The sequence below is a fragment of the Oryctolagus cuniculus genome, chromosome 6 (genome assembly GCF_964237555.1).
Source record: "Oryctolagus cuniculus chromosome 6, mOryCun1.1, whole genome shotgun sequence".
NCBI classification, from domain to species: domain Eukaryota; kingdom Metazoa; phylum Chordata; class Mammalia; order Lagomorpha; family Leporidae; genus Oryctolagus; species Oryctolagus cuniculus.
The window spans coordinates 120,224,529-120,243,778 of record NC_091437.1 but is presented as its reverse complement, the minus strand read 5'-3'; the positions used below and the strand labels follow the sequence as shown (position 1 = coordinate 120,243,778).

Sequence of the window (19,250 nt, the reverse complement as noted above, 5' to 3'; positions counted from 1 at the left end):
ACAGAGACAGACTGGAGCAAAGTAGACACAAGAGAAAGAGAAAGCCAAAGGTTGCCAAGAGCCACAAGAAGCTAAGAGTAGACCAAGATGGACTAAGCCCTTGAGCTAGAGAGAGACAGTGGCCGTGAAAACACCCTGATTTCAGACTTGCAGCTTCCAGAACTGAGAGATTACAACTTTATTGTTTGAAATCACCCCATCTGTGGTACTTTGTTAAGGAAGTCCTAGGAAATTGAGAGTTTCCTTCATTTTCCCCAATGTTCTCAAGTGAACTCTTGAACTCTGGAACCTGACTTCAGCTTCAGAAGAGAATTAACTTTTTTATAGACAGTAAAAACTCAAGTACATGCTTTTTAGTTTTCTCAATTATTTGACGACTCAATTTCTGAATTTCACTTTGTTATGCAGTCTTACCAGGAAGCCTCATTTCCAAATATCCTCGCACTCTACTAATAAGGTCGGAAGGAGGTCTCTCTCCTGATTGCCCTATTCCAGCTTCATGCGTATGAATATCCAAAAGCAACATCTCATTCAGCATGACCTGACGAAGTTTTGGTGAGAACTCTGTTACCAACTCCAAACACGCAGCAAATAGCTGCTTCGCATGAGAGAAGTCCTACAAAAAAACAGAATACAACAGCCTGGATCACCTTGCCCCTGGAGTCAAAACACAAATCTCTGTGAGGACAGAGCAAAGGATGTAAGGATCCATTTAAATGGTTAATATCGCCTATCTCAGCCTACAGCATTCTTTCATCATTTCGATTTTATTGATTTATTCCAATAAAGATTTAATTATTTTGTAATAAAAAAATCTAATAAATAAAACACATGTTGTATTACTGAACAAGTTTCATATATATTATAAAATAATAAAAAAAGGGCCGGTGCTGTGGCATAGTGGGTAAAGCCGCTGCCTGCAGTGCCGGCACCTCATATGGGAGCTGGCTTGAGACCCAGCTGTTCTACTTCCAATCCAGCTCTCTGCTATGGCTTGGGAAAGCAGCAGAGGACGGCCCAAGTCCTTGGGCCCCTGCACCTGCATGGGAGAACTGGAAGATGCTCCTGGCTCCTGGCTTCAGATTGGCACAGCTCCATCCATTATGGCCATCTGGGGAGTGACCCAGTGGATGGAAGATCTCTCTCTCTCTGTCTCTGCCTCTCTGTAACTATGCCTCTCAAATAAATAATCTTAAAAAAAAAAAAAAAAATGGCCGGCGCCGCGGCTCACTAGGCTAATCCTCCGCCTAGCGGCGCCGGCACACCGGGTTCTAGTCCCGGTGGGGGCGCCGGATTCTGTCCCGGTTGCCCCTCTTCCAGGCCAGCCCTCTGCTGTGGCCAGGGAGTGCAGTGGAGGATGGCCCAGGTGCTTGGGCCCTGCACCCCATGGGAGACCAGGAAAAGCACCTGGCTCCTGGCTCCTGCCATCGGATCAGCGCGGTGCGCCGGCCGCAGCGCGCCAGCCGCGGCGGCCATTGGAGGGTGAACCAACGGCAAAAAGGAAGACCTTTCTCTCTGTCTCTCTCTCTCTCACTGTCCACTCTGCCTGTCACAAAAAAAAAAAAAAAAAAAAAAAAAAAAAAAAAAAACACACACACACACACACACACACAAAGGCTTCTGTATTAAGGTTTATAACTCTATGACTAGTATCCTTCACTGAAGTATTCAGAATTAGACTTCAGATCCTTCAATATCTTTGCACACTACCTTATTGGCCTATATAATAGGTCAATAAATCAGCCATGAGCCAAGTCTTTTTCTAGCCACCTGGCTCTGATTTTTCTAAAGACTAGTTTTCTCTTTACTTCATTCATTCAACAATGTGCCTTCTATCTATCACTGAGAAAAAAAAAAACTCTAAGCATAAGCACTGGGGTACAGGGGGTTAAGCTGTTGCTTAGGACACATGCATCCCATATGGACTGCCTAGTTTGAGTCCTGGTTACTCCACTTCCAACCCTGCTATCTGCGAATGCATATGGGAAAGGAGCAGCAACAGTAAAAGAAGATGGCCCAAGTACTTGGGCCTCTGCCACCCACATGGGAGACCAGGATGGAGTTCCTGGCTCCTGGTTTCAACCTGACGAAGCTTTGGCTGTTGCAGGCATTTGGGGAGTGAACCATAAGATGGAAGATCTCGCTGCCTCTCTGTATTTCTGCCTTTCAGATAAATAGTTCTTCTTAAAAAATGCAACCTTTTTTTTTTTTTTGAAAGATTTTATTTATTTATTTGAGAGGTAGAGGTAAGACAGAGAGAAAGGCTTTCCATCAGCTGTTCATTCTCCAAATGGCCCAAAGACCAGAGCTGTGCCAATCTGAAGCCAGGAGTTTCTTCTGGGTCTGCCACATGGGTGCAAGTGCCCAAGGACTTGGGCCATCTTCCACTGCTTTCCCAGGCCATAGCAGAGAGCTAGATCGGAAGAGCAGCAGCCTGGACTAGAACCAGAGTCCATATGGGTTGTCGGCACCTATGGGAAAACTAGGATCAAACTCCTGGCTTTGCCTGGACCAGCCCTGCCAATTGCAGCCATTTGGGGAGTGAACCAGCAGATGGAGGATTGATTGATCTCTCTCTCTCTCTTTCTCTCTCCCTCCCTCCCTCCCTCCCTCCCTCCCTCCTTTTCCCTAACTTTTTCAAATAAATAAGTAATTAAAAAAAAAATTCTAAAGGACTTTGTTTTAAATTTTGGTGCACAATCTTTATTAACTAAATCCTACAGAATACAAATACAGGGGCTGGCATTGCGGCTTAGCAGGTTAAAGCCACAGCTTGCAACTCTGGCATCCCATATGAGTGCTGCTTTGAGTATGGCTTCTCCATTTTTGATCCAGCTTCCAGCTAACGTGCCTGGAAAGCAGCAGAGAATAGCCCAAGGGCTTGGACCCCTGCCATGGAGGGCTCAGAAAAAAATCCCTGCCTTTGGTATGGCCCAGCCCTGGCCATTACAGCCATTTATGGAGCAAACCAGCAGATGGCAGATCTCTCTCTCTGTCCGTATCTCCCTCTCTATAACTCTGCCTTTCAAATAAATAATAAATCATTAAAAAAATACAAATACAGTCACACACTGCTAATGACAGGGACACATTCTAAGAAATGTGCCGTTAGGCTGTTGTGCAAACACATAGTGTATAAATACACAAACTAAGCTACAAAGTCACTAAACAATACAATTTTATAAGACAACCATTATATGGTCACTGAAACATCATTATGCAGTGCATGAATGTAATGCTTTTTCATGTTATCTAGATTTTTGAACAGGCACAGAGCAGTATCTATGTATCAAAGACCATGATGGCATAATTATGAGAGGGTAAAGGAAAGATATCAACCAAAACATTTTTCCAAGTATCATTTTAGGCCTATATTAAGACCAGGAAAAAATAACTGGTAGTGATTTCTGATTTCTTGGTAAATTTCATATTTTTCTTTTAAGATTTTTATTTATTTATTTATTTGAGAGGTAGAATTACAGATAGTGAGAGGGAGAAACAGAGAGAAAGTTCTTCCATCCACTGGTTCACGCCCCAGATGACCACAACTGCCAGAGCTGTGCCGATATGAAGCCAGGTGCTTCTTCCTGGTCTCCCGTATGGGTGCAGGGGCCCAAGCACTTGGGCCATCTTCTACTGCTTTCCCAAGCCACAGCAGAGAGCTGGATTGGAAGAGGAGCACCTGGGACTAGAACCAGTGCCCATAAGGGATGCTGGCACCACAGGAGGAAGATTAACCTATTGCACCACGGTGCTGGCCGCTCATATTCTTTTATTTTCTTTAAGATTTATTTATGTGAGAAGCAGAGTTACAGAAAGAGAGAAAGAGAAAGAGAGAGAGAGAGAGAGAGAGAGAGAGAGAGAGAGAGAGAAAGAAACAGAGAGAGAGGTCTTTTGGTTCACTCCCCAAATAGCTGCAATGTCCAGAGCTGAGAAGATCCAAAGTCTGATCTAGGTCTCTCCAGTTGGTGCAGGGACCCAAGCACTTGGGCCTTCTTCAACTGCTTTCCCAGGCCATAAGCAGGGAGCTGGATTGAAACGGAGCAGCCAGGACTTGAACCAGTGCCCATATGGGATGCTGGCACTGCAGGCAGAGACTATGCCCCAGTGCAGTCCCTAAACAAATTCTTTCATATATATATATATATAAAAGAGTTATTTATTGATTGATTTGAAAGGCAGAGTTACAGAGAGAAGCAAAGGCAAAGGCAGAGACAGAGAGGTCTTCCATCTGATGGTTCACTCTTCAGATGGTTGCAATAGCCAGATGAAAAGTTCTATAGATAGCCATTAGGTTCATTTGGTCTATAGTGTCAATTAACTCTATTGTTTCTTTGCTATTTTCTGTCTGGTTTATCTGTCCACTGCTGAGAGTAGAGTACTGAAGTCCCCCATTACTTTTTTTTTTTTGACAGGCAGAGTGGACAGTGAGAGAGAGAGACAGAGAGAAAGGTCTTCCTTTGCCATTAGTTCACCCTCCAGTGGCCACTGCGGCTGGCGCGCTGTGGCCAGTGCACCGCGCTGATCCGATGGCAGGAGGCAGGTACTTATCCTGATCTCCCATGGGGTGCAGGGCCCAAGCACTTGGGCCATCCTCCACTGCCCTCCCTGGCCACAGCAGAGAGCTGGCCTGGAAGAGGGGCAACCGGGACAGAACTGGCGCCCCGACTGGGACTAGAACCCGGTGTGCCGGCGTCACAAGGCGGAGGATTAGCCTAATGAGCCGCGGCGCTGGCACTAATTTTTTTTTTAAGATTTATTTATTTGAAAGACAGAGTTACAGAGAGGCAGAGGTAGAGGCAGAGGGAGAGAGAAGTCTTTCATCTGCTGGTTCACTGCGCAGATGGCCGCAAAGGCCAGAGCTGGACCAAACCAAAGCCAAGAGCCAGGAATTTTTTCAGGTCTCCCACGTGGCTGCAGGGGCCCAAGGGCTCGGGCCATCCTCAACTGTTTTCCCAGGCCGTATCAGAGAGCTAGATTGGAAGAGGTACAGCCGGGACTCGAACCAGCATCCAACTGGGTTGCCAGTACTGCAGATGGCAGCTTTACCCACTATAACACAGAGGCAGCCACTAAGCATATTCTTAAAAGCATTTGATGCACACTTTCACTCACCTTAACAGCACTGCAGTGCAAACCTTTAGCCATGAGAATATATACCAAATCTCTGGTTAAACTGTCTTTAATTCCTAGGATAACACCACTGTAGACAGAAGGTACTTCCCACTGGAAGAAATAAAAATATATAAATATTAGCACATAGAGAAATTTGAATCTAGGTACAATCTTTCAACAATCTTTAGTCACATAAAAAAATTATTCAGGGTACAAGGGTGTAGTTGGAACAGGAGGTTTAACTTCTACTGTTCTCTAACACATAAATAATTACGGTTGTCAACAATTACTTTCATATTTCAAAATAGCTAGCAGAAATTATTTTAAAGGTTCCTAACAAAAAGAAATGACAGACTGGCGCTGTGGCATAGTGGATAAAGCCTGTAGCGTCAGCACCCCACATGGGCACTGGGGAAAGCCGCAGAAGACAGCCCAAGTCCTTGGGTCCATTCACTACATGGGAAACAGAGAGGAAGCTCCTGGCTTCTGGCTTCAGATCCATCCATCTCTGGCCATTGCAGCCATTTGGGGAGTGAACCAGCAGATACAAGATCTCTCTCGCTCTCTCTCTCTGCCTCTCTGTAACTTTGCTTTTCAAATCAATAAATAAATCTTCATCCTGAATTGATGAAAAAACATAACCCATCTATTTGCTGCCTACAAGAAACACATCTCACCAACAAAGATGCACGTGGACTAAAAGTGAAAGGATGAAAAAAGATACCAAGCTAATAGAAACCAAAAGAGTTGGTGTAGCCATGCTAATATCAGACAAAATAGTCTTAACACAAAAACTGTTAAAAAAGACAAAGAAGAACACTACGTAATGATTAAGGGATCAACTCAACAGGAAGATGTGACAACTATAAGCATATAGGCACCTAATTAGAGGGCACCTGGCTATTTAAAAGAAATCTAAGGGATCTAAAGAGAGACATAAATTAAAATACAATAATGATGGAGGACTTCAATATCCCACTTCCAGCAATGGACAGATCAACCAGACATAAAATCAACAAGGAAACAGCAGAGTTAATCAACACTAGACCAAATGGACCTAAAAGATATTTACAGAACTTTTCATCCAACAGTGGCAGAATATACCTTCTTCTCACCTCACCTGTGCACAGAACCTTGTCTAGGATAGACCACATGCTACGCCATAAAACAAGTCTCAGCCAATTCAAAAAAATCAAAATCATACCATGCTTCTTCTCAGATCACAGTGCAATGAAGCTGAAAATCAGCAACTCAGTAATCTAGAAAATATGCAAATACTTGGAGACTGAACAGCATGCTCCTGAATGAACAGTGAGTCATAGAAGAAATCAAGCCTTTCTTGGGCCAGCAGTGTGGCGCAGTAGATTAAAGCCCTGGCCTGAAGTGCCAGCATCCCAAATGGGCGCTGGTTCTAGTACCAGCTGCTCCTCTTCCTATCCAGCTCTCTGCTATGGCCTAGGTTAGCAGTAGGAGATGGCCCAAGTCCTTGGGCCCTTGCACCCACATGGGAGACCTGGAAGAAGCTCCTGGCTTCAGATTGGTGCAGCTTCAGCTGTTGCTGCAATCTGGGAAATTTACCAGAGTATGGAAGACCTCTCTCTCTGTCTCTACCTAACTCTTTCAAATAAATAAAATAAATCTTAAAAAGAAGAAGAAATCTAAAGAGAAATCAAAAAATGTCTGTAAACAAATGAAAATGACAGCATAACGTATCAAAATTTATGGAAGTTAAAAGAAAAAACAAAAAAAGAAAAAAAAAAAAACTTGTGGGATACAGCAGAAGCAGTGTTAAGAGGAAAGTTTACAGGAATTGGAGCCTACATCAAGAAATCGGGGCCAGCGCTGTGGTACAGCAGGTTAACGCCCTGGCTGAAGCACCAGCATCCCATATGGGTGCTGGTTTGAGACCTGGCTGCTCCATATCCAGCTCTCTGCTATGGCCTGAGGTAGCAGTGGAGGACAGCCCAAGTCCTTGGGCCCCCGTACCCGCGTGGGAGACCCGGAGGAGGCTCCTGGCTCCTGGCTTCGGATTGGCCCAGCTCCGGCCGTTGCAGCCAATTGGGGAGTGAACCATCGGATGGAAGACCTCTCTCTCTCTGCCTCTCCTCTGACTTTCAAATAAATAAATAAATCTTTGAAAAAAAAAAAAATTGAAAAAGCACAAAATAAATAAGCTTTCAGTGCATCTCAAGGATCTAGAAAAACAATAGCAAACCAAACTCAAAACTAGTAGGAGAAAAGAAATAATTAAAATTGGAGAATAAACAAAATTGAAGCAAAAAAATCAGCGAAATGAAGAGTTTTGTTTTTTAAAAAAATGAACAAAATTGATATACCATTGGCCCAACTAACTAAAAAAAGGGGGGGGGGGGGCAAATCAATACAGTTAAAGAAAAAGGAAATGTTTACAACAGATACCACAGAAATAAAACAAATCACCAGAAATTACTACAAAGAGCTATATGCCAACAATTCGGGAACTTAGAAGAAATGGAGAGATTCCTGGACACATGCAATCTACCTAAATTGAGCCATGAAGACACAGAAAACCTAAACAGACCCATCAACAAGACAGAAATTGAACCAGTAATAAAGGCCATAACAAAGAAAAGCCCAGGACCAGATTGCTTCACTGCTGAATTCTACCAAACATTTAAAGAACTCCACTCCTTCTCAATTTATTCAAAACAAATGAAATGGAGGGAATCCTCCCAAACTTTTTTTATGAAGCCAGCATCACCTTAATTCCTAAACCTGAAAAACATACAACAGAGAAAGAGAACTACAGACCAATTTCCCTGATGCATACAGACACAAACTCCTCATCAAAATACTAGCCAACTGAATCCAATAACACATCAGAAAGATCATCCACTCAGACCAAGTGGGATTTATTTCTGGTATGAAGAGAACATTCACAAATCAACGTGATACATCACATTAGCAAACGGAATAACAAAAACCATATGATTACCTCAACAGATACAGATACATATGAATAATATATGGATGTTTTTTCATTACATCTTCTGCAGAGAAGTGTAAGTTAGTTAGAAGCACTGTCACATTAGTTTGATTTTTCCTGCATCTGTGAATTATTTCTCTTCTATCTCTAAGCCTCATTTCATTTAAATGGTTTTTTAAAAACTATTTTCATTTTCATTTTGCATGCAGAAACACTTTTAAATAGATAATCTTAGAGACAGGTAAAGACATTTGCTAGAAGTTTTATTTATTTAAAATTTATTTATTTGAAAGGCAGAGTTATAGAGAAAGAAAGGAGGGCCGGCACTGTGGCACAGCAGGTAAAGCTGCCACCTGCAGTGCCAGCATCCCATATCAGCGCCGGTTCAAGTCCCGGCTGCTCCACTTCGGATACAGCTCTCTATTATGGCCTGAGAAAGCAGTAGAAGATGGCCCAAATCCTTGAGCCCCTACAACTGTGTGGGAAACCCAGAAGAAGTTCCTGGCTCCTGGCTTTGAATCAACACAGCTCTGGCTATTGCGGCCATCTGGGGAGTAAACCAGCAGATGGAAGACCTCTCTCTCTCTCTCTCTTTGCCTCTCTGCCTCTCTTTCTCTAACTCTGACTTTCAAATAAATAAATAAATCCTTAAGAAAAAAAGAAGTAAATTCAATCATTAGAGCCACAACCACTGCCTCAAAGGGTCCACCCTAGCAGGAAGCTAGAGTAAAGAGTACAGCCAGACACTGAACCCTGGCACTTCAATTTTTCACACAGTTGACTTAGCATCTAGGCCAAAAGCCCACCCACTGCAGCTCCATTTTAAATGCACATAAATGCTTTGACACCAAATAGAATACAAACTCATTTTTAGATGTTACTGTTTTAATAGTATGTGTGTATGTATATATATATTTTTATATTTTCTATTTTTCTCTGTGAATGGACATTAAAAATACAGTTACGGGCATGTGAAGTCCTCAAATTGTTAAATAATATGAGCCATTATTCTCAAAAAAGTAACCACTCTTAAATTACATTAGGACATGAGTCAATTTTTTTCACCTGTTCTTGACAGTGGGTTTCTTACCTTATTGGACACAGTCCAGAACTGACGCTCTGAAGTCATACCATGTAATTCAATTAGAATCTGTCGAATCCTCCAGGGATCCACTGACAGTATAAGCTGATGCTCCAACTGACCAATGTTGACACTTGCTGAGGCTAAGAAAGGAAGAAGAATTTTCCATTTTAATAAGGATTCAATTCAAACACATACATAAAGCAATAAACTTAAGAATGACAATATACTGAATGATTTATATTATTTTATCAGTAAGTTATACGCAGCTACCATCTTGAGAACTGATTCATGAAACATAATGCAAATCATGTATTAACTTTATCCTCATACAGAAAACCTAACAGAATTTGTTATCTATCTGCTTTTAATAAATGAATGTATTTGAAAAATAAAAAGAGTGAAATTGTAAACACAAATCAAAGCCAGTCATTGGTTCCTGGGAAGAACTACATGGTATTTATATGAAGAATTAACTTATATACACAGGCTCCCACTTTCAAACATTAATTAATTACTCTGTTAAAGTGTTAACAGAGTAATAAACATTAAGAATGTATATATTTTTAGAAAAGGAAAAGGACGCATTCCTTTCTCAGAGAACCAAAATGATCTTTAAATAAGTCCCTGATTACAACTCAGCTATCAGACAGTCTTCAATAATGCATTTCCAGTATTTTCTGTGTTAGCCAATCTTCTTTTGCATTTTTCCTACATATTCAAACAGATTAAATCTTATGAGGGTCAAAGCTGAATTCTCTGACTCATTTATATTATTTATGTTGCTTATTAATGAAAAGCACTGCATTTTCTCTTTATATTTATGAATAAGGGCAAAATGGAAATAAGACATCAAATGACAAGGCAAAAAATGGCCACACTGCCACAGCCGAATGTTTATGCAGCAGACAGGCCAAAATGCATGACAGTCTGTACTGTTTTTGGTTCCAGCATCCCTTATCACTCCCTTCCCCTTATTTTTACCTCCAAGAACATATAGCTTGGTCTATTTCCCCAGCTAAAATCTTTTATGTATCTAGGTCTAAAATCTTATTGACCACAGGCTCACTAGAATTAAGTATTTAACTGTATTCAGAATTCTGACTTTGGAAAAAAAGGTACATTTCTATTAATCACTGACACAAGACAAATAAGAGGGAATCTTCAAATATACTTCAATGCTAATTTGAAAGAAGGGGCAAAATGTGCCAACATTTTAGCTGGCAGACTGGAGAGCTAACCTGGGATATCATAAAATGAAGTTACAGGTTTAATGCACAGATTTACTCTAGGGGATCGCTTCCTCATCTGATCAACAAGTAGCTTTCGTTCTTCATCTTTCAACAATGTAATGAAAAGCTCATGTGAAGAAATCATGAAAACATACTGCAGATCTTCCAACCCCAGACACACATTCCTAGATCAGTAAGAAATATTGTAAAACAAAAAAGTGTATAATTTAGTTTGGGAGAAACAATCACATCAACCAGTATTCATTAACAACCACTTAAAAAGCCACCACTTCATAAACTGCACAATAGTATTTTGAAATATTTTAAAATTTACTTTTGACCCTTTATAAAATTGTGTTATCAACCCTAAAACATACAAAAAAGTATCTATATAACCCTAAAGTTTCAAGAGGCTCCAGAAATTTGAACATAACCTTCATTGGTTCTCACATACAAGTTATTATTTTGTATAAGATATGCAGGACAAATGCAAAAAGTAATGAGATACTCTTATCACAGGACTAATTTCAAAGTTTTAAGGAAAAAAGAGGACTTACTTTAGAAATGCAGCCATGTTTCCTTTCAATGAATCTGAAGCTTTTTCTAAATTTATTGATCTTGAACATACCTAGGAATTTGAGTAATTTCAGTTGAATATGGATTTTTTTTAATGTGGATTACAGTTTGAAAAGTTTAAATCTGAAAACCGAAGTTTCCAGTTTTAATCCCATGTACCAACTACAGATTTGGCTAAGTTTTATATTAATTTTTCATTTATTTTTTTGAAAGACAGAGGAGAAAAGACAGAGTGAGAGAGATCTTCTATCTACTGGTTCATTCCCCAAATGGTCACACAGCTGGGGCTGGGCCAGACCAAAGCCAGTAGACCAGAGCTCCTTTGGGGCCTCCCACATGGGAACAGGGGCCAATTACTTGGGCCATCTTCTGCTGTTTTCCCGGGCACATTAGCAGGGAGCTAGATCAGAAGTGGAGCAGCAGGGGCTTGAACCAGCACCCATATGGGATGTCAGCATCACAAGTGGAGGCTAAAACTGCTATACCACAATACCAGTTCCTTTGGTTAAGTAATTTAAGAGATGAAAGTAGGAAACAGTAATCCTTTGTGTGGGGGGAGGGTAGACATGTGACCTTTAAAAAAAAAAAGATTTATTTATTTATTGGAGAGGCAGAGTTACAAAGAGAGGAGAGACAGTAAGAGAGGTCTTCCATCAGCTGGTTCACTCCCCAAATGACTGCAATGGCTGGAGCTGGGCTGATCCGAAGCCAGAAGTTTCTTCTGGGTCTCCTACGTGAATGCAGGGGCCCAAGCAATTGGGTCATCTTCTACTGCTTTCCCAGGACATTAGCAGAGAGCTGGATTGAAAGTAGAGGAGCTTAGACTTGACTCAGTACCCATATGGGATGCCAGCACCACAGGCAGAGTCTTAACCCACTACACCACAGTGCCAACCACAGAAGGCAACCATTTTATTTCTTTTTTTTTTTTATTTTTTTTATTTTTTTGACAGGCAGAGTGGACAGTGAGAGAGAGAGAGACAGAGAGAAAGGTCTTCCTTTGCTGTTGGTTCACCCTCCAATGGCCGCCGCGGCCAGCGCGCTGCGGCCAGCGCACCGCGCTGATCCGATGGCAGGAGCCAGGAGCCAGGTGCTTTTCCTGGTCTCCCATGGGGTGCAGGGCCCAAGCACCTGGGCCATCCTCCACTGCACTCCCTGGCCACAGCAGAGAGCTGGCCTGGAAGAGGGGCAACCGGGACAGAATCCGGCGCCCCAACCGGGACTAGAACCTGGTGTGCCGGCGCCGCTAAGAAGGCAACCATTTTAATAACTGCAGGTATTCATATGTAGTAAATATATATATATATATGTATATTCAGCACACTATAAAGGTCTCTCAGAATTTATAAAGTATGGTGCAAAGATACATGGAGTGATAAATTTCCAGCAGGTTCTGCTAGAAACATTAGCTTAAAAGTGATCAATGAAATCTAATGAATCTAGAACCAACAGTTAAGAAGGTAACCAAGGTATAAAAAGCAATCAATGAAATCAGATCAGACCTATTGTCATGTTTAATCCCAGTGAGAGTCAAGTTGGGAGTTGATAGTTTCTTTTCTTTTCTTTTTTTTTTTTTTTTTTTTTTTTTTTTTTTTTTTTTTTTTTACAGAGGATCAGTTTAGTATGCATTAAGTAAAGATTTCAACAGTTTGCACCCCCATAGAAACACAAAGTGAAATATATTATTTGAGTACTCATTATAGCATTAAATCTCAATGCACAGCACATTAAGGACAGAGATCCTACATGAGGAGTAAGTGCACAGTGACTCCTGTTGTTGACTTTACCAATTGACACTCCTGTCTATGGCATCAGTAATCTCCCTATGCTCCAGTCATGAGTTTCCAAGGCTATGGAAGCCCCTTGAGTTCTCCGACTCTTATCTTGTTTAGACAAGGTCATAGTCAAAGTGGAGGTTCTCTCCTCCCTTCAGAGAAAGGTACCTCCTTCTTTGAAGACCTGTTCTTTCCACTGGGATCTCACTCACAGAGATCTTTTGCCAGAGTGTCTTGGCTTTCCATGCCTGAAATACTCTCATGGGCTTTTCAGCCAGATCCGAGTGCCTTTAGGGCTGATTCTGAGGCCAGAGTGCTATTTAGGGCATCTGCCATTCTATGAGTCTGCTGAGTATCTCACTTCCCATGTTGGATCACTCTCCCCTTTATTTATTCTATCGGTTAGTGTTAGCAGGTACTAGACTTGCTTATGTGCTCCCTTTGACTCTTAAAAAAAAAAAAAAAAAAAAAAAAAAAAAAAAAAAAAAGAAAAGAAAAGAAACTATCAACTCCCAACTTGACTCTCACTGGGATTAAACATGACAATAGGTCTGATCTGATTTCATCATCATTAAAAAAAATCATCTATTATTTTTCACTTTATGTTTCTGTGTGGGAGCAAACTGTTGAAAGCCTTACTTAATGTATACTAAGCTGATCTTCTGTATATTAAGATAATCGAAAATGAATCTTGATGTGAATGGAAGGGGAGAGGGAATGGGAAAGGGGAGGGTTGTGGGTGGGAGGGACGGTATGGGGGGGAAGCCATTGTAATCGATAAATCGTACTTTGGAAATTTATATTCATTATATAAAAGTTAAAAAAAAATAAAAAATAAATAAAAAATTAAAAAAAAAAAAAGAAAAAAAAATATAAATAAAAAAAAGAAAAAAAAAAAAAGCAATCAATGAAAACAAATAATAATAGAAACAAGTTACAGGAATATGAGTTAGCTATAAATAGTATTTTCTTATTATTCTAAATATACTCATTAGATTAGTATGCATCCACATGTGTTTTTTTTTTTTTAAGATTTATTTATTTATTTGACAGAGCTACAGACAGTGAGAGAGAGAGACAGAGAGAAAGGTCTTCCTTCTGTTGGTTCACTCCCCGAACGGCCGCTATGGCCGGCGCTGTGCCAATCCAAGGCCAGGAGCTTCTTCCTGGTCTCCCATTCGGGTGCAGGGGCCCAAGCACCTGGGCCATCCTCCACTGCCCTCCCGGGCCACAGCAGAGAGCTGGACTGGAAGAGGAGCCACCGGGACTAGAACCTGGCACCCATATGGGATGCTAGCGCTGCAGGCGGAGAATTAACCTAGTGTGCCACAGCACTGGCCCCTCCACATGTATTTTTAAGAAATCAAAATAAAATACAGTGGGAAAGTCTCTAACCTCAAAAAATTGGTAACTGTTCTCTATTTTTACACTCAAAAATACAGAATTTCATAGCAGCATTGTTATTAACTAATTAACCAGAAGTTCATCCACTGATTACTCAGCCATAAAAAGAAATGAAGTACTGATATACGCTACAACAGGAACCTCAAAAACATTATGCTGGCCAGCGCCACGGCTCACTAGGCTAATCCTCCGCCTAGCGGCGCCGGCACACCGGGTTCTAGTCCCGGTTGGGGCGCCGGATTCTGTCCCGGTTGCCCCTCTTCCAGGCCAGCTCTCTGCTGTGGCCAGGGAGTGCAGTGGAGGATGGCCCAGGTGCTTGGGCCCTGCACCCCATGGGAGACCAGGAAAAGCACCTGGCTCCTGGCTCCTGCCATCGGATCAGCGCGGTGTGCCGGCCGCAGCGCGCTGGCCAAGGCGGCCATTGGAGGGTGAACCAACGGCAAAGGAAGACCTTTCTCTCTGTCTCTCTCTCTCACTGTCCACTCTGCCTGTCAAAAAATTAAAAAAAAAAAAAAAAAAAAAACCATTATGCTGGCCAGCGCCGCGGCTCAATGGGCTAATCCTCCACCTAGCGGCGCCGGCATACCGGGTTTTAGTCCCGGTCGGGGCGCCGGATTCTTTCCCGGTTGCCAGTTGCCCCTCTTCCAGGCCAGCTCTCTGCTGTGGCCAGGGAGTACAGTGGAGGATGGACCAAGTGCTTGGGCCCTGCACCCCAGGGGAGACCAGAAGCACCTGGCTCCTGGCTTCAGATCAGCGCGGAGCGCCGGCCGCAGCGCACCAGCTGTGGCGGCCATTGGAGGGTGAACCAACGGCAAAGGAAGACCTTTCTCTCTGTCTCTCTCTCACTATCCACTCTGCCTGTCAAAAAAAAAAAAAAAAAATTATGCTAAGTGAAAGTCAGTCATAAAAGACCTGGGAGACAGCAGGAGATGACTCAAATAGTTGGGTTCCCAGCTTCAGCCTTGGTCCCAGGCTCAGCCCCAGCCACTACGGGCATTTGGGAAGTGAACCAACAGATGGGAGCTTGTTCTCACAGCTGGTAAAGATGCTAACTGTGGCAATGGCATCCCATATGGGCAATGGTTCAAGTCCTGGCTGCTCCACTTCCAATCCAGCTCTCTGCTAATGCACCTGGGAAAGCAACAGAAGTTAGCCCAAGTGTGGGAGACTCTGATGAAGCTCCTGGCTCCAGCCTGGTTGACCTCTGGCCATTGTGGCCATTTAGGGAGTGAACCAGCATATGGAAGATCTCTCACTCTCTAATTCTGACTTTTAAATAAATAAATCTCGGGGGCTGGCAACGTGGTTCACTTGGTTAATCCGCCTACGGTGCCGGCATCCTATATGGGCGCCGGGTTCCAGTCCTGGTTGCTCCTCTTCCAGTCCAGCTCTCCGCTGTGGAAGGGCAGTGGAGAATGGCCCAAGTGCTTCGGTCCTTGCGCCCGCATGGGAGACCAGGAAGAGGCACCTGGCTCCTGGCTTTGGATTGGCACAGCGCCAGTCATGGCAGCCATTTGGGTGGTGAACCAACAGAAGGAAGACCTTTCTCTCTGTCTCTCTCTCTGTCTAACTCTACCTGTCAAATAAATAAATAAAAATCTTAAAAAAAAAAAATCACTGGCAGAGGTTGACATTTGCCCTAGCAGTTAAGACACTGCTTGAGACACCCACATTGGAGGTCCCAGATCTGCTCCCAGTTCCAGCTTCCTGCTAATGCACACCCTGGGAGACAGCAGGTGATAGAGCACAAGTCATTGAGTACCTGCTACCTGCATGGGAGACCCAGAAGGAGTTCCCAGTTCCTGTCTTCAGCCTAGCCCAGCTGTAGCAGTTGTGAGCATTTGGGGAGTGAATCAGTAGATGCGTGATTTCTCCCCCCCCCACCATCTGGTTTTCAAGTAGATGAAAATAAAGATGAAAGAAAAAGAGACTTTTAAACAATATAAAGAAAATCAAAAGAAGTCAAACTCATAGAAGGTATTCATAATATTTAAAACTGGCAAAGGATAGGATATATAAAACTATCAAAAAAATTCTCCTAAAATTTTAAAAGATAATCTAAGAGAAAAAAAGAGGCATAACTGAGGTGAGTGTTTTGCTTGGCAGTTAAGATACCCACATCCCATACTGGAGTGCCTGGGTTTGACAACCAGCTCTAGCTGCTGACTCCAGCTTCTGGCTAATGCAGTTCTTCTGAGATTGTAGTGAGGACTGAAGTTACTAGTCTCTGGCCACCCATATGGGAATCCTGGAATTAGTTTCATGCTCCCGACTTTGGTCCCCCTCTACCCAGCTATTGCAGGCATTTGGAGAATGAATCTGCGGATCACAGCTCTTTCCCTCTGTTTCTGTCTCTCAGTCTCTAAAAAATAAATAAAAACTTTTTTTTTTAAATGAGAAAGAATATTTAGGACAGGTACCTCAAAAGATGAAATCTCTATAAGCAAGAAATAAATGATACGCTTATAACCTTTCATCATAAAGAAAATTGAAATTAAAACCTCAGTGAAAAACCATTATACAACCACCTCACAGTCAAGTTTGACTATATCAAGTTTTGGTAAGGATACTAACAAAATGCTCAAGCAAGCTGGTGGTACAAACCACTCTGATTATTAAGTAGTGGATATACTTTCCCTACATATATAACAGAGATAAATTTCCACAGCATGCACCTAGGTATATGTATAAGTATGTTCCAAGTAGCATAACATCCAAAGTAACAAAAAAAAATTGCAAGTAATAAAAATAGATGAATGGCATGGTCCATATGGTGTTTTAACACCTACAGCAACAAAAACAAACTATATACACAACAATTTGAATACGTTCCAAAATGTTTAATGAAAGAAAAATACAAATTATATGATTGTTTGTTTTTTAATACCTTATTTATTTACTTGAGAGGAGTGTTACAGAGAGAGAGGGGGAGAGACAGAAAAAGACATCTTCCATCTGCTGGTTCACTCCCCAAATCCCCGCAATGGCCGGAGCTGGGCCAATCCAAAGCTAGGAGCCAGGAGCTTCTTCCCAGTGTCCCACATGAGTGCAGGGGTCCAAGCACTTGGACCATCTTCCACTGCTTTCCCAGGCCATAGCAGAGAACTGGATTGGAAGTAAAGCAGCCAGAACTCAAACCAGCATTCATAAAGCATGCTGGCGCCGCAGGCAGATGGTTACCCTACCACACCCAGCGCTGGCCCCTACATGATCAAATTACACAATGTTTAAAATAAGAAAATTAAAGAGTACTCTTTAAGGATATATAACAAGATGCTACAATTACAAAGAAAAGCAATAAGGGGCCAGTATTGTGGCACAGTAGGTTAAGCCACTGCCTACAGTGCTGGTATCCCATGTGGGTGCCAGTTACAGTCCTGGCAGCTCCACTTCCAATCCTGCTCCCTGATAATGTGCCTGGGAAAGCAGCAGAGGATGATGGCCCAAGTCCTTGGGCACCTGAACCCCACATGGGAGACATGGAGAAAGCTTCTAGCTTTGGCCTGACCCAACCCCAGCCATTGAGGCCATTTAGGGAGTGAACCAGCAGATGGAAGATCTATCTCTCCCTAACTGCCCTTCAAAGAAGTGAAAAAAAATCTTTAAAAAGAACAAATGAAAAGCAACAAAATGACTATCACAAGACAGGGAAGTAGTAGTTATCTAAAGGAGAATCAGAAGGATTTGGTAAGGAATATAAGAAAAGCATCTCAGTGGAAGCAATGAACTATTTCTGCAGCTAAGTAGTATTGTGTTTTACGTACTCTTAAATGTCTTTTCACTACAACTTAAGAAAGAGGCAGAAAGATACAGCATAAACAGACTCTGCAGCTCACATGAGAAGTTAGAGGTTTTTAGTAGACAGATGATTGCACAGATTGAAGCTTTGGATGAGAATAAAAAATTATTTGAGTGAGGCAAGGACAAAATTCTATAAACAACAACACTAAAGGGACAGCAAAAGAAAAGTCAATGAAGGACTAAGGAGATGGATTCCTTAGTCAAAAAGACTAACAAAAAACATAAAGAAAGAAAACTAGAGAAGAACAGAGGACAAGGCAGAACAATGGGTCAATAGTCTTGACACAAGCTACAGAGAGGCAAGTCAGATGGGACAGAAGAGGCACTGAATTTGGCAACCAGGAGAGTCACTGGTAAACTTAAAGCAAAACTACCAATCAAATGGGGTAAAAAAATGTCTTACCTCAAGAAGAAAGTCTATTTTCTCCTTATTAGGCCTAAGAAACAGCTGGTTAAACTGAACACTAACTGCTCTACCTTCCAGTATGTCACGGACTGTATTGCAAGCACAGATTTTAAAACAGATTTCATCTAGAGCTTCATTTCTGTAGAATAAAAAAATAAATCCACTAATGTTATTTTCATTATAAAAGAAAGGCATACATTATAAAACATCACTCATAAGAATTACTCATTTACTCCTGAGTGGTAAGATCTTAGAATGTTTAAGCATACTTGTAAATATCCTAAAAAAGGAAAAAGCAGAACAAATTGAGTTATCAAGACAATCTACAGATTAGACAACAGAACTGAATTCTATGTATAAATTTTTTCCTCCAAGCACTTTTAGAACAGGACAGATGAGGAGTCAGCAATATGGGGCATTTAGCAGCATCAAGTCCTGACTGCTCCGATTCTGATCCAGCTTTTTTTTTTTTAAGATTTACTTATTTGCAACACAGAGTTAAAGAGAGGCAGAGGCAGTGAGAGACAGAGAGGTCTTCCAACTACTGGTTCACTCCCCAATGGCCGCAAGAGCTAGAGCTGGACCAATCCGAAGCCAGGAGCCTGGAGCTTCTTCCAGGTCTCCCACTCTGGTGCAGGCGCCCCAAGCACTTGGGCCATCTTCTACTGCTTTCCCAGACCATAGCAGAGAGCTGGATCAGAAATGAAGCAGATGGGACTCGAACCAGTGCCAACATGGGATGCTGACACTGCAAGCGGTAGCTTTACCTGCTACACCAAGTCCCAGCCCCTGATCCAGCTTCTGGATAATGCAGAAGACAGCCCATGTGCCTGGGGCTCTGCCACCCACACAGGAGACCTGAATGGAGTCCCAGGCTCCTGGCTTCAGCCAGGCC

General features: G+C 42.2%; 1 protein-coding gene across 1 annotated transcript in view; it reads right to left on the bottom strand.

Moving 5' to 3' along the window:
• Window positions 1-19,250, bottom strand: part of INTS8 (integrator complex subunit 8) — a 72,006-nt gene that overhangs the window by 31,850 nt on the left and 20,906 nt on the right. The window contains exons 10-15 of the mRNA XM_002710696.5: window positions 18,353-18,494; window positions 10,951-11,021; window positions 10,403-10,578; window positions 9,171-9,304; window positions 5,116-5,226; window positions 415-616 (exon numbers count right to left, since the gene is read on the bottom strand). Of these exons, the coding sequence (XP_002710742.1) occupies window positions 415-616; window positions 5,116-5,226; window positions 9,171-9,304; window positions 10,403-10,578; window positions 10,951-11,021; window positions 18,353-18,494 (836 nt within the window). The remainder of the gene's footprint in view (window positions 1-414; window positions 617-5,115; window positions 5,227-9,170; window positions 9,305-10,402; window positions 10,579-10,950; window positions 11,022-18,352; window positions 18,495-19,250) is intronic.